The sequence below is a fragment of the Heptranchias perlo genome, chromosome 23, assembly GCF_035084215.1.
Source record: "Heptranchias perlo isolate sHepPer1 chromosome 23, sHepPer1.hap1, whole genome shotgun sequence".
NCBI lineage: Eukaryota > Metazoa > Chordata > Chondrichthyes > Hexanchiformes > Hexanchidae > Heptranchias > Heptranchias perlo.
This window is the reverse complement of record NC_090347.1, coordinates 20,726,875-20,742,652: the sequence shown is the minus strand read 5'-3', so window position 1 is coordinate 20,742,652 and position 15,778 is coordinate 20,726,875. Positions and strand designations below refer to the sequence as shown.

The 15,778-nt window shown below is 38.8% G+C and overlaps 1 protein-coding gene across 3 annotated transcripts in view; it reads right to left on the bottom strand.

The window, feature by feature from the left end:
• Positions 1-5,287: 5,287 nt before the first annotated feature.
• Positions 5,288-15,778, bottom strand: part of lrrc45 (leucine rich repeat containing 45) — a 63,391-nt gene continuing 52,900 nt past the window's right edge. For all 3 annotated transcript variants that reach the window (XM_068004145.1, XM_068004147.1, XM_068004148.1), the window contains exons 14-18: positions 13,563-13,655; positions 11,948-12,040; positions 9,409-9,582; positions 6,366-6,513; positions 5,288-5,864 (exon numbers count right to left, since the gene is read on the bottom strand). In XM_068004145.1, the coding sequence (XP_067860246.1) occupies positions 5,668-5,864; positions 6,366-6,513; positions 9,409-9,582; positions 11,948-12,040; positions 13,563-13,655 (705 nt within the window). In that variant the 3' untranslated portion in view covers positions 5,288-5,667. The remainder of the gene's footprint in view (positions 5,865-6,365; positions 6,514-9,408; positions 9,583-11,947; positions 12,041-13,562; positions 13,656-15,778) is intronic.

Sequence of the window (15,778 nt, the reverse complement as noted above, 5' to 3'; positions counted from 1 at the left end):
TAATGGAACAGGCAAGTGGTTCAGCAGAAATAAACCATCAAATGCAACAATATACATCATTAGGCTGTAGAAGTCAATAAAACCAAAATGCAGATGAATACAAAAGGCACATAGAATAAAACTGATTAGTATATGGCCATGGACTAGAACAATCAAAACATGCTGTTTTTTGCTCTAATATTATGCTAAGGGCCACAAAATCATGAAAAAGAGCCAGGAACAAAACACTAACTCTCTTTCCTTTCATTCGCTCATGTGTTAAACATAGGGAAGCAGGTTCCCTCTCCATAAGGGTATTTGAATAGAGAGGAAGGGAAGGTGGACCGTCTCAGTTTCCTTCGCCTCATCCCATTTCTATATTGCAGGCCAATCTCATCACACACTTCTGGATTTATGCTAAAATGTAACACTGAAAATTAAAGATAACAATCATGTACTAGAATTCATTGACTGTCACAGGCAAAGATGTTTAAAACAGTTCTCAACCATCTCACACAAATTATAAACTGATAACTACTGAATTATATTAGAATTGCTGAAACCTAAACAAACGCTAAAATGTAGTATTATGCTTCCATAGATGAAAACATCCCTCACCTTGGGAAGAGTCTATTATTAGATTTTACTCATAATTGCTGTATAAAAAGACAGTACACAATTAAACTCAAAACCTAATGCCTTTTCATGAAAAAAAACTTTAAAAAATGTAGTTTAACAGACAAATTCCTTCTTTAAGGTTTTTATTTATTTCTCCCTCTTTTATCACCTCTTCTCTGAAGGCAGTTGGCATATGCTGGAACATGGCTGCACACACAGCCTTCTGAAGCTGGGGCCATTTCTTACATTTAAGCCCAGAAAGCAACTGTTAGCAAGGTATTCAATGGTTTGCCATCTAGCATCTGTGTATACACACACACACATACACACACACACACTTCCTAGCATAGGTCACTGCTAAGTTGTCAGGAACAAAACAAATCTGAGCCTATTTTTTTTCCCCTCTTTCGAGCCCAGAGAGGTTAATTAAAGCACCTCTGCCATCACTCTGTCGGAATCAGCAAACCCAAAAGTCGAACCTCGGCTTTCTAGTCTGGCGCAGTAGCACACTTTTTTGTGTATTCAGCCACTGAACTATTAGAATGGCCTTAAGGTGTTAATATTTGACTTCCTAGTTAAAATGGATAGGTGAGTTGCTCCCAAGATTCAGCTGGTGCTGCTCGGTGGCTGGCTGTAACAGCAGCCCAGAGTGCCTCGTCTCCCTTTTGGAAAGTGGATGGCCTCTGCTCAGCATCTTTACAAGTCAGAACAACGACAATTGATAACTTAAGAGTATGGTGTGTGGTGCAAACAAGCAAGATTTGTGGTGCAAACTCTGACTAGTTGCATCACTGTGACACCATCTATTTCCAGTTTTCATGAAGTTCCACCTAGTTACAAATTTTGCGGCCAGGATCCTAGCCAAAAATGAAATATTTTAATGCTTTGATACATAAACCCTCAAATAACAGTTATTTTGTTGCACACTGAGCTCTTCAGTCATTAAATCAATGGGAAACAAAGTAGTAAAAATATCCAAAACTCCCAATAAATATACAGAATGTATCACAGCATGTTAACTATTGTGCGCTTACAATTACCCATGTAGCAAGTCCTTGTTGGGCAGGAAGGGGTGCAAAGTTCTTAAGGTCAATCAGTGCCATAGGCCTGCTGCCCATTCTGCTTTGGAAACAGTGACATGTTGAAGCATTTGCAAATTCTATTAAAAAAAAATCCAGGTGAGGTGGATTACGCACTAATGCATCAACATACCATACCATGTTATTGTTACAACACATACTTTGACAGATTCCAATAGCGTTTATAAATCTGGCTGATATTTAATTCATCAAAGTGTAGTCAACTGCACTTGGGATCCTACAATTGGCTTTGGGCTAACGGGAGGTGTGTGTGTGAAAGATAAAATCAGCTAGAATTTCCGTTCGCGATTGAGTTGGAAAATGTACGTGTGGATGTCAGGCGGAAACAGGATTGGACAGAGTTGTGATCCCTTCTATAGTCAAATAACCTGCCGACACTCAATATCTAAGTTAACATGTGAAGAAAGGCCACTTGGGTGAGGCACTAGAAAGCAGCAGCTATCTGTGGAACTGTAACCCAACAAGAGTCGTATCAACTCAGTAGAAGAGAAGAGGGAATAAAAAGTGAGGGGGAAGAGAAAAACAAGTATGGTTCAGCTATATATGCTGTCCCATTTATGAGATTTTTAAAGTTGCCATTGTAAAGTTAAAACTGTTCATCAATTGATTAGGGAACAATTCAAACTGTGATAATATGGATATTTCAAATGGGACTTTTAACACACACACACACACACACACACACACACACTATTCAACAAGAAAATAAGAGACTGCAAATATTTCTGTAGTAATGATTTTGCCAATCAAGCTGTTATTTCTGCACAGTCAGCTTTTAAAAATTAGGCTGAAATCAGAAATAAATGGCACATTAAATCCCCGCAGCAAATGAGATGGAGGTGGACTACAATTTGATAGATTACACAGATATTCTACTATGCTGACTATGAAAATGCCTAATTCAGGTGCTTGTGGCCAATCTACAAATATCAAAATATTGCCCTGAAAATGATACATGTAAAAGGAGAAAACAATCCTGAAATATTGTTGCCTGCCAAATCCGTGTCAATCTTTCATGCAACACCTTGTTTAAATCTCTCCAAATCAGGTTTCAGCCCATGCCACAACACCAAAACAGCCCGAACCAAAGTCACAAATGGTATTTCTGTGATTATGTTAATAGTGCATTAACCTTCCTCATTCTCCTTGATCTCCATGCAGCCTTTGACAGTCAACCACACCATCATCTTCCATTGCCTGGCCCGTTGTCCAGCTCAGTAGGACTGCCCTCACTTGGTTCCACTCTTACCCAGCTGATCATAGCCAGAATATCTCCAGCAATGGCTTCTCTTCCCAACCTCTTGCTGTTACCCAAGGAGCCCCTCAAGGATCCAGCCTCGGCCCACTTCTCTTTCTCAGGTACATGCTGGTCCTTCTTGACATCATCTGCAGACATGGGTGTCAGCTTTCACATGTATGCTGATAAAACCAAGCTCTACCTCCACCGCCTTTGTGTTGTTGGACTGCTTGTCCGACATCCAGTTTTGGATGAGCCACAATTTCCTCCAGTTAAACATTGGGCAGACCGAATTATTATTGGCCCTTGCCATAAACTCCATACCCATGCCAAAATTCCATCCCCCTCCCTGGCCACCGTCTCAGTCTAAACCAGATTATTTGTAACCTTGACTTCCGATTTGATCCTAAATTGAATTTCCAACACTATAATCCTCTCCATCACAAAGACATGACCTCACAGATTAATATAAAAACTGCAAGTTTACACAATGAAATTATACAAAAATGATATAGCACATTTAAAAAAATACTTACACCTCTCTATCAATGTCTGCCTCTGGCCCTACTTCAGACCATCTGCTGCTGAAACCTTCATCCATGCCCAAAGTCTCAACCATTCCAATGTGCTCCTGACTCATTTCCCATCCTCCACATTCAGGAAACTTCAGTTCATCCAAGTGTATCCTATCCTGCACCTAGTCACGATCACCAATCACCCCCGTCCTTGCTGACCTTCATTGGCTCCCGGTCCCTCAACAACTCCCAATTTAAAATTCTCATCCTCATGTTTAAATCTTTCCATGGCCTTATCCATCCTGACATCTGTAACCTCCTCCAGTCCTACAACCACCAACCCCCCCCCCCCCACCCCCCCACCCAATAACAACACCTCTGTTCCTCTGACTCGGGCCTCATACGCATCATCCCCTCTCTACGACCCCCCACTGGCAGCTGTGTCTTCAGCTATCCAGGCCCCACGCTGTGGATTTACCTCTCTAAACAACTGTCGCATATCCACCTCCCTCTCCTCCTTTAATACCTTCCTTAAAACCATTCTCTTTGACCAAGCTTTTGGTCACCCCTTCTAATATCTCCTCCTTTGGCTTGGTGTCCATTTAAGAACCTTTTTTTTTTGATTACACTTCTGTGAAGTGCCTTGGGCCATTTTTGTACGTTAAAGGTGCTATATAAATGCAAGTTGTTTTGCTATTACACAAATATCAGACACTCAATGGAATGGATAGAAGTCGTCTGTAGCAGTTAACTTCGGGATATCACACACTGCACAATGACTTTGGGATAGGAAGCACTGTAGAGGCAGAAATCAGTCATGATCTACCCGAAATTCCCTGGAAAATCTCGGCATAACTACAACTTAAGTGTGGCGTTGTGCCATTTTTTCCCAAGGAAATTCGCATTTAACTGATTTACTCCAGTTTTATGCTGAAACGTTGCTACGCACAAATTTCCTCAATCGTTTACACTGTTTCAGAAATAGGTCAGCTGAAACCCTCTGCCTCTCATTTACATAACTCCGCCCCATGTAAAAAGATAGCCTATGCGAGTTTCCTACGTAGATAATGCAGTAGATTTACGGCCAAAAATTTAGGCACAGCATGGTCCAAAGTCACCTGATATTGGCGCGACTGAGATATCTGGAGTTTGATAGTGATTTTCTTTGCGATTTTCTTTGGACTTTTTCTTACTGAATCCTGCACAAAGTGCTGTCAGTCTCAGTGCACCTGAAATTTTTCGGACCCCACCACTCCTCCCATGCATTCAGAAGGACGAAGAAGCTGGAATGACCTTCCCAATGTTCTGCATAATAATGGAATAGGAGCAGCAGATTTAAGAGGCTCCAAGAGTGAGGTACCATGGCAGAAGACAGCAGCCCACCCCTATTGGTGACGCTGTTTTTACACTTGTATTATACCAGTTTTTACATTTCGGCACAGGCAAATGAGCTCCACAGGAAATTTCGCCACAAGTTCCTGTTGGCATGATGTGCGCAGAAATTGGTGTAAATTTCATTGTAATTTCTGTCTGAGTGCGATCAAGGAAATTCAGGACCAATATTTCACTGAATTTCAATTCAGTGAAAATTAATAGATAATTTTAAAAAGTATGAATTTCAAATTCTGACTTCTGGACATCAAAATATAAAATATCCACATTCTCAAACTGTAATTGATTTAGCAAAAGAAGGTAAAGTTTAGCATCAGGCCTAATTAAATGTGTTATCCCATTTTAAACACACAAAAGGTCCAAAAAATTAACCAGATATTGTTTGCACATTATTTTTAGCCAGCCAGCTGTTTAAATCACCAATGAATCTAATTAATCTCCAACAGTCCACACGTACAAAACCATCACAAAAAAATCATATCCACAATTATGTTAATTGAATTAAGAAATATTCTTAAACACTATTTTTCAGGCCCGTACCTATTCTCAGACGTGGATTTATAGCATCAGTACCCTCAAAATTTCAGTTTAGCTCCTTAAGATATCTAATTTAGAAGCCCTTCTGAATAAATTTTATATCAAGTATCATTTGTCAGTATCCTTCTATCCCTGCAGCTTGATTTTACCTACATCAAGGCTTTATTTTTTTCCTGAAATCCATCATTCTCACCACACCTTCAATTATGCACCACCTTGTAATCAGAAATTTAGAAAACATCCGGCTTGCTAATTGCCCACAATTTCAGGTTTTTTTTGCTGTAAAATTTCATTTCTTTGTACAGTGGGTGCCAAGAGGAGAACCCTGTACATAGGAGAGGATTGCATTCTGTAGGAAGCTAGCTCGTTGTGCTTCATCCTCTCTCATTCGCACAATCTCGTTGTCCTTCAGTCGGATTTTTTCCAATAAGGAGGTAATTTCACCCTCTTTATCCAACAAGGCTTCTCTGTGGTTACTTGACAGCACTGTAACAAAACACCAGAATTTTATTTTTAATGAAATCATGGGCTTGAGACCCATTGAATAAAACAGTATTTGGGGGCTAGTTGATGCTCGTGATTACTGCTTACTAAAATTTCAACTCCAATTTAGGCTTTTCTCTGTTTCAGTACCGATAAGATGTTAACGTTTTTTAAAATTTCTATTCTAGGACTTATTTGGTGATAATGTAAAGATAATACATAGATCTACTGATTGGCAGTAGCAGCGCCATTTCTATAATCTTCATAATGTTTAGATAACTGACATTGATGATTTAATCCTCACTTTAAAATTAACTCAATATATTCAAATAGTCGGAAACAATCTGCTTTATACGCCAGTGGTTTCTTTACGCAAGTAGTCAATATAGACACATTGTACTTTTCAAGTGTTTACCATGGACAGCTGATCTCCTTGAAAACCTTGATGTAGGTAATATTTTTGACAGGTTTCACAGTTAAATTTTATATTTCCTGCTCACATACCTTTCAGTTGCCTCTCTAAGGCTGAAATCTTCTCTTTGAGCCCCTCCTGTGCTATTCGCTCTGCTTTCAAATGGCCAATTTGTTCCTGGAGTTCCACCCTTACATTATTCACCTCTGCGACCTTCTCTTGGTCCTTACCAGACAGCTCCTGAACATGGAGGTTTCAGTGTTAGAATCTATAACACTCAGACTGCATTTCATAGAAATGAATGCGAGGCGATGGAACTTTTTTTTGAAGTGAACACTGAGCATGCAGTACATGTTATCCAGGCTGAGTTAGGGCTAAAAAATTTACTTAAGACCATTCTGATCCAGCATTGAAATGGACAGGAAGGGGGAGGGATGGATTGTGAATTTTTTATTCTCGGATTGATGAGCTTGGCATGGGCTGAATGGCTGCCCTGATCTGTATTTATCGTGTGACATTGTGTCAAAATATGTAGGCCCTTTTTATGAACATTTGAAAAGGCGGCTGTGAAAAGACCATCAGGCCCTGCAATGCTGGTCTTTCCCAATCAGTCGTAATGCTGACTTCTCAGACAAAAAATTCAGAGAAAAGATAACCTGTGGTCTGTTTCAGGCAAAACTCTAAGGAAATTCCTCCCTGAACACAATCAAGAAAACTCAAGATCACATCACTAGTTGCAGTTAATTGTTCCCCCCCCTCCCACTGCCTAGATATGTCCTTAGGAATGTAGGCTCCTACAGCCATTTCCATTCATCAGGCCAATCCTAAAGGTCACAGACTTCCTACCCTAGCTTATCTTTCTCATCAATAATAGTCCTATCTGCCAAAGATGTTTGCTTTATACTCTTGAAATTTAAAACATCATGTGGTTCACTGTTTCACTGGGTAGGCTAGTCCACATATTCACCATTCACTACATGAAACAAATCTTAATCTATATGCACCTTTTCCCAACAAAGTTTGAATCCCAGAACTCGAGTTAAATTGAAAATTGCTCTCGGATCCAATTTATCAATTCCCTTTAGAATCTTAAATATCTCAATAAGATCACCTCCAAACCACCTTGTTTCCTGAATGTAAACATCCCCAGTATCTCTAGTTTTTAATCGTAGCAAAGGTACCAAACCCCATTCACTGACTGAGTTGCTCTTCTTTGTACACCTACGAAGGCCAGGACATCTCTTCCCAGTTTGCCATATTCATCACTGTTACACATTGCAATGTTTAAGAGGGTTTCTGTAATACCACCACCACCAGCCCCCCGCCCTTGATTTCCCTCCTGTAATGTGTCCTGTAGACTGTACCCATTTATTTGTTTTTCTTTCCTAGTTTCATGACTTAAATAACATTTCCTATTTTTTGGCCCAATCTTCGAACCAGATCTGTACTTGGTTCATTTGCTCCCTACGTTTTGCGCATCCTCCCAATTTAATATCATTAGCAAACCTGGCGAGCTGTTAACATTAATTTCTCAAATTATGAATTTAGTGTCAGCTTGGTTCAATTCTTTGCACTTCCACCTTGGAGTCAGAAGGTTGTGGGTTTAATTCACAATACCAATGAGCACATAATCTAGGCTGACACCTCAGTACAGTGCACAGCGAGGAATGCTGCATTGCTGGAGGTGCTTTCTGAAGAGATGCCAAACCGAGACCCTATCTACCTGGTCGGGCGGTACTACTCGATGAAGAGCATGGTGCTGTCCCAATGTCCTGGCCACCATTCCTCCCTCAAAGCATAACCAAAAACAAATTATCTGGTCATCCATTCATTCACTTGCTGTGCACAAATTGGTTGTGCTGTTTCCTTATATAACAACATATACTACACTTCAAAAAAGTAATCAACTGGTTTGTAAAGCATTTTGTATTGTCTGGGGATATGATAACTTGCTATATAAATGCAAATTCTTTAATGGGCTCAGAATTGTTTCCCTCTATACTGGCCTTTTTCCATCCTTTATGTGTCTTCTGACTCACTCAGTTATCCACTTCAAAAGCTTTCCCCATTCCATGTATTTATACCTTGTAATCTATGTGGTACGATGTCAAAGGTTTTACAAGGAGCTGCCTGGTGTTGTAATGGTGCAGTCTACACTTGTGTCATTTGAAGTCCCCATAGACAGCTATATAAAGGCTGCACAGCTTCCACCAGTGGCGGAAAATAGGTACGGCAGCATTTCAATTAACATTTAAACCCTGCATGCTCTGCAGTTTCTGAACACGAGAAAACACAGGGACAAGAAAGAACCATGTGGTTGAGGGACATTCATTCCTCGATTATAACAACACTCTCACAATGGCATTTAATTATATTTTGAATAACTTCAATACTTTTTCTCTGATACCTTACTTGGTAGATGATTTCAAACATTTATCACTCGAGTAAAAATGTTTTTTTGGCTGATATCTGTTCCATATTTACTTTTCACTAATTTCCATTTTACTACTTTCCTGGCTTGTTTTGAAGTAATAATCCAGGTTTACATTTTCTATATAATTTAATGTAATTCAACCAGTTTCCCCATAATTGTTTCTTCCTAGACTGTAAAACTTAAGTTTCTCTAAGCTTTCCTCATAGCTCATCCTCTTTACACTTGAACCCATAGAATTTCACACCATAAGTTACAGAATTAGCAACTGAGTACTAAATGGGACGAAACACCCTGCAAGAGCCTCACTTTGCTAAAAAGTTAGCACTTGGAAAAAATTCTTGGAAATTGAAACCAGTTATGAGACAATTTCATTGATGCCTTAACATTGATGCCTTATTTTTATTGTAAATAAAAAAAATGTGCATTTGATTACATCATATATATTGGTCTTGAATTCACTCGTTATGAGAAAAGAAAACCCAAAATTTAATGTCAGATACTAGATTTTTAAACAGATTTTAAGAAGTGCAGTTAAATAAGAAATGCCCAATTCTAAGGTTTTAAATAAGCCCTTTGAGCCGAATGCGCTCAAATTTTAGTTAACCTTATCCTTGTATGCAAAAATGTACATAATCTTAAATTTAATTTCAATAGCACATGTAAGACACAGTAAGTAACAATTAGCCAGGGATCCATAGTACCTGATTTAGTTCTTCGAAGCGGCGCTTTAAACCTTCAATCTCAAAAGCCAACTTGTTGTTCTTTACTTGTAACTCAGCGATGGTTTGTTTTTGGTTGGTACAATGGTTCTGGGATTCATCACGAGACTGACCAAGGAGACGAAGCTTCTCTTCCAGGTGGACTAATCGCTGTTGCTAAAGAGGAGATGGAAGAGTGGGGAGAGATGGGAAAAAATTCAATCGGCACACAGAGTTAAACATGGTGTCATTGAGTAATTTGTTTAGATGAGGGGTGATCACCCCAGAGTTTCTCACCAGCTTGGACACTGGTGCACCGCTCTTGACTAGTTTTGGAGTTTAAATCATGATGGATGGCAGACTTTGTAGGCGCCATGTATAGAAACAGCCTGTCTTGCATATAGCTTGTCACTCAATGTGCACGTTTGTTCTTGGTTTCTGACAATAATGTAGTATTGAAGGAGTGCAGACTTTTGTCTAAACCTGCATACATGCTCATATATCTGGGTTTGAACAAACTTAAAGCATATATAGTAACGTGCCTAGCATGAAATTAAGTTTGTGTTGCGGTCAAGCTTTACCCACCCAGCCTAGATCTAAGCAACGGACAGGTCTTCCTCAGTTTCACAGGTGCAGTGAAATAATGCATCAGAAATGAAGATGATTCAAACAAAGATTTAAAAAAAGGCCAGATCAGATATCTGCCAAAACAATGAAAACCACTTGCTCAGCATTAAGGTTTAGTCAGGTCATCATTTTAGACTGGTTATGGCCTAAGGTGAGCATTAGGCTTCTTGATATAAATGCATGGTCAGGGTTTCCAGTGTTGTCACTTCACGTCAGATTATTTGAGAGATTGGCAACCGCCCATCTGATTTCAATTCCATATTTTATAACACACCAATGTGACAAAAATTACATAAAATAAATAAGCTTTTAAATCAAGGTACATCATTCTGGAAACAAATACAGTGAACAAGCTGTCACATGAGCAATAGGTGAAATACACCGAAGAGCACCAGCTGCACAAAGCATTCACACTGAAGTTGCATTTTCATATTATTTACCTCAAATCCCAATGATCATCATAACACATAGGCTGGGAAAATTAGGTAACACAATAGGATATAAACTATGCTACACTATATTTAGACCAAAGGTCTGTAGTTATTTCGGGTGGGAAGAAAATTTAATTGTTTTTAAAACAAACATTCCTACAGATAATGCAGTTATTTGGTAATTTCCAGAAGTCATTTGCAGTCAACATCCAGTGTTGTGTATCAATAAGGGAAACAATTATTTGCTATGGGAGGCGGTAGCAGGACCCAAGGGTGGGGATGGTAATTGACATCTACAACATAGATTTAGAATGTTTATGTTATAGGTTCAATGCAAAGTAAAACAGTGAGACTGCCAACCTAGCTCAAGAGCCCATTACTGATGTGAGTCTTGATGCTAACTGATGAGAGGTTACATGACTGTGGGGTATTACAGCTGAGCCTAACCGGTCCTCATTCAAAGTCTACCCCCACCTCCTCCCCCTCCCCTCCAATAGCTTAGTGATCAGGAGATGGAACCTTGGCCAATATCCCCCTCACTAATCCAGGGGTGCTGAGTCTAATTGTAGTAACCCTATAAGCAAACTCAGCACAAATCAGGGATCAAACCTGAAACATTCCTGGTCTGTATTGCTCAGGTACTCATTGAATAAACTTGCTGATCCATCAGAGAAATTAAAAATAAAAATCCCAAGACTATTAACTGAATTATTTCTTCCTCCCTCACCAGTGACCCTCTCCACCCACCAATAAAAAGAAAACAGCAAATGTCAGAAATCTTAAATAAAAACAGAAAATGCTGGAAATATGCAGCAGGTTTTCAGTTCTGACTCACATGCTGTGTTTTTCCAGCATTCTCTACTTTTCAAGGTAGGGGAGGACTGCTAAGAGATGAAAGCAGAAAGCTTGTAATGGTTTCACAGAGGAGATGGGTATTGGGGATTGTAGAATCACCTGAGGTTGGTGTAGAACAGTTGATAAAGGTTATTATTCAAAGATAAATGATACAAAATAAAACAAGTTACTCAAACTTAAGGGAGACAAATCAACAGGACCTGATGGTTTACATCCAAGTATCCTGTGGGAAGCTCGGGAAGAACTAGCAGAGATGCTGACTAAAATTTTCCAAAATTCTGCAGAAAGTAAAATTGTGCCACAGGACTAGAGGATGGCAGATGTGTCACCTTCAAAAGAAGGAGAAAGGGATAAGCCAGGAAATTATAAGCCAGTTAGTGTTATCTCAGTTTTGGTAAACTACTACAGTCGATAAAAATAAACATTTGAAGAAACATAAGTTAACCACAGCCAGTCAGTGTGAATTGGAAGATTGGAAAGTTTAGAGGAGCACTGACAATGAAATTGAGAGTAAGGGAAAGAGAGAAGGTGAGAGGGAAGAAGAAAAATAGAAAGAGAAAAAAGAAAACACAATAAGTTTTGGAAAGTCAGTCGAGCTTTCAACACCCTATGTTTTCCATTTTTATTACCTCCTCCAATCGTACTTGGTTCCTCACTTTCATTTGCTCCTCTTCGGCATGTGCTCGCTCAGTTATAGCAGCTGCCTTTACCCGGCTTAGCTCCTGTCACAGAAATTAACTTTAGGACATCAAGTATAATTTCATAAAACAATTTTTGAAATGATTACATTTAGTAACTTTATAATAGAAGTTTAATAACTTGCCAAGCTCTCATTTTCCTAATAATGCACTGTAACTCCAGCATCAGACAGAACAACCAAATACAACTGTTTAATCTTTTTATCGCCAAATTTTTAGTCATTGAGCATGGTCAGCGTTACAATTCAGGCTTTCCCAGAGTACTTGTGCATGACATAAATGGGACAGTATACCACAGGATTAACGAGGAACTTTTTAAACCACATTATTATACACCTGACAACTTAGATAGTCCACTCCAGAAGGCGGTAAATAGCACTTTGTCAAACCATTATGTTAGGTTAATAACAATAACTGAATTTATTTACAAATGAGATAATTGCACAGAGGATTGTCCTCAACAGTTTCTGATTAGGTAGAATTAACAAAAAATATATTTTTTATGCGTTCATGGGATGTGGGCGTCGCTGGCGAGGCCAGCATTTATTGCCCACCCCTAATTGCTCTTGAGAAGGTGGTGGTAGCCGTAGGTTGGCTACCTCCTTGCAAAATTAAATGTTCGTTCTAGACAGTTTTCTGCATGATTTTTCTTCCCAGAGAAAAAGAATGAAATACAACTGTCTGAAACTAATCTTTCAGTTATATCATTCCGTATATCTAAAGTCATCACAAAGATACAATACAGATATTTTTCTGTTTTAAGGTATGGGAAAGGAAGGAAAGGCTGGCAGTTGTGGATGACTCCTATGTTGCACCCCATGAAAAGTCTATCATTTAACATGCTGTACAGTTGCAGTATACTGTGTGGATTACATAGCTTATACAGCACAGAAACAGCCTATTCAGCCTGCATTTAAACCAGGGAAGGGAGGGGAGGGGGCGGCAGGAAGATATCGGCTAGTGGCATAGTAACGCTTTGGTAGATCATTACTATAGTAATAAATCTGACATCTGAGCAGTATTAATACTGTATTTGGGGATTTTAAGTATCAATGTGTGGGAAAAAAGCCTCAAAGAGAAAAATTTTATTTGGAGCCGTTGGTGTTTTAAGGGTTAAATAGAGAAGCACCTTCAAATTCCAACTGGGGTGCTTAAATTTTTATGCATTAATCCAACTGCTTAACTAATTACCATTTAATGGTGGTTTTGCACTTTGAACATATCCTTTGTGAACTGGGTAGAGACTTTCAATCTCATTTCAATTCTGATCTTTATTCATTTCAAAAGTGGCTATCCAATGCTTATTTGTTCAATTGGGCAAATCAAATTTGAGAATTTGACTACACTGTTACAAATTTATGGGTAGCAATAAACAAAAGAAAGACTTGCATTTATGTTGCACCTTTCACGACCTCAGGATGTCCCAAAGTGTTTTACAGTCAATTAAATACTTTTGGAGTGTAGTCACTGTTGTAATGTATTATAATAGAAGCTAGTGTCTATTCTATTAGCTTCATGGTTTATTCGGCAATTGTTGCTCACTCACTGTTTCCAGTTGAATTCTAATGTTTTCAAGTTTCTGAATTCTGTCCTGCAATGATCGTTCGCTCTCCTCCAGGTGCCGGTTCATTTGATCCACCTAATCAGATACGGGGAAAAGACACAGAACAAAAAAAGAGATTGCTGAATGTTGCCTGATCAGAAATCTCATTTAAAATACTGTTGGATAGTATGTTTTTAATTCTTGCATTCAAACATTTAGAGTCTGGACACTGAGATTGTATTTCTCACTTCTGAGTAAATGGGTAATAACTTTTATCTATCCAATATTTAAAAAATCCAAGTAGGTATGTGCCAATTGCCCAAAGTTATACAATTGTTTCTCTTAAAATACATCAAAAATCAACTGATGCACTATGTTTCAATTCACTTTCCAGGATAGTATATGGCTAAATATTTTTTTTTAAAAATCACAAATCTCAACTTTTAAGAGATTTTAGCTACTTTTAGGATTTCTGAACTCCAAGATTTACTTCACCTTCTGTCTGTCTGCTCTCCTCTCATTTTTTCCACTTCCTCTAGAAAGATCAAAGTTATTTTTAACCTCTCTCACTACTTTAATTTCTAATCAGCATTAAGGATGTTCAGATTCATATGGTAGTCTGCAATCACTCTCTGTTGCCACCTGCTGGAATCTATACTGAATCTCTCCTCTCAAAATGGATTGTTTTATTTTCATCTCTGTACACATCTAGAGAAGGAATGGCTGGCACAGTGGAACAGTTTTTCCACTTTGCATTGCAACACAATATAGCATTCCTAAACTAGGAACCATAACTGTTTTTCTTCAACTGAAGTAAGAGACCCTGAGGCATTACCTTCAACTGAAGGCAGACACCTAACATCTCCAATTTCTTCTTCTTCTTCTTCTTCTTCCTCCCCCCCGAACCCTCCCCACTACCACTACAGGTTCATCAGTCACGCCATGCATCTTCTGTAGCTATGACGGTAGAGTGGTGTGAATAGCCTGTTTCCAGCCCACCAAAAATGCCACCCGAGTCAATCACCTGGGCTGCACAAGGACTAGACTTCAAAGCTGGCACAGACACAATGGGCCAAATAGCTTCCTTCTGTGCTGCACAATTCCACAATTCTATGAAATCAGTGGACTGAGGGAAATTGAACAGATGGGCCACCACTCTATTTCTCTGCATTTTGATGCTCTTACACACAATGCCACCTTGCTGCCTAGCTCATCAACAAACTGTTCAGGTTTAAAAATAACATTCACAACTGCAAATATTGCTGCATTTTACTAAACTGAAATATTGCTGTGTTCTGAGGAATTATGTTCTTCCCCTAAAGATAATCACCAAGAGGCAAAGAGAACAATTTGAAAAAATACTGTGAATAGCTCCCATAGTAATAGACACTCAGTAATGGATTCCAATATATTTTCCAAATGTGAAACAGGTTATTTTAAAATTCAATATTTAAAAAATTGTACTGTGCATGCATAGTGAAGCATTTGCCAATCTTGACTTTATGCTACTGTTTAATTCACTTTTAATTAATCTAATTTGTAGCTCATACTCTAAAATCACAAAGTCTGTTAGAGTGTTTATTCTTCTGCTATCGGAAGTGCAGAAAATGAGGGGGCTCATGTCAATTCAGGAAACTATTACAATAGCAGGAGTTTTCATTCAACCCCTGGGCAACACTATCTTACCAGATGTTGCACGTTTAAAGTCACAATCCAATTTGTAGAGAGCAAATGCAGGAATGGTCTTTGGATGTAAAGCCTGAAAACACAACAGTACTTTTCCCATTTAGTTCAGACTACTAGTTCCACTAATTTTTCCAATAATTGAAATCAAGCTAATAGACCCGTAGTTGCCAGATATGGCTGTCATAATTTTTGATATGGAAATTACATTTGCCCGTTTCCAGTCTGTCAGAACCTCCCCAATATTCACAGACTTCCTCAAAACAACCATCACTGCTTCACAAATTTCATTCTTTGGGGTATCTTCGGAGTATTCTGCGGTATTGTTCATTTGTCTCTGGGTATTTAGATTTTTTTAAAGCCCCTTCAGTCTATCTACAACCTTTGCATCACCAATGCCAAAGTTGTGGAGCAGACAATACAAGTTTGATGTTGGATATTATAATGTCAGTGTCCTCCCTAGTATAAACCTCCAAATATCAGCATTTACCTCATGAGCCATTTCCTGTTCATTCTCGCAGAGTTCAACACGTTCC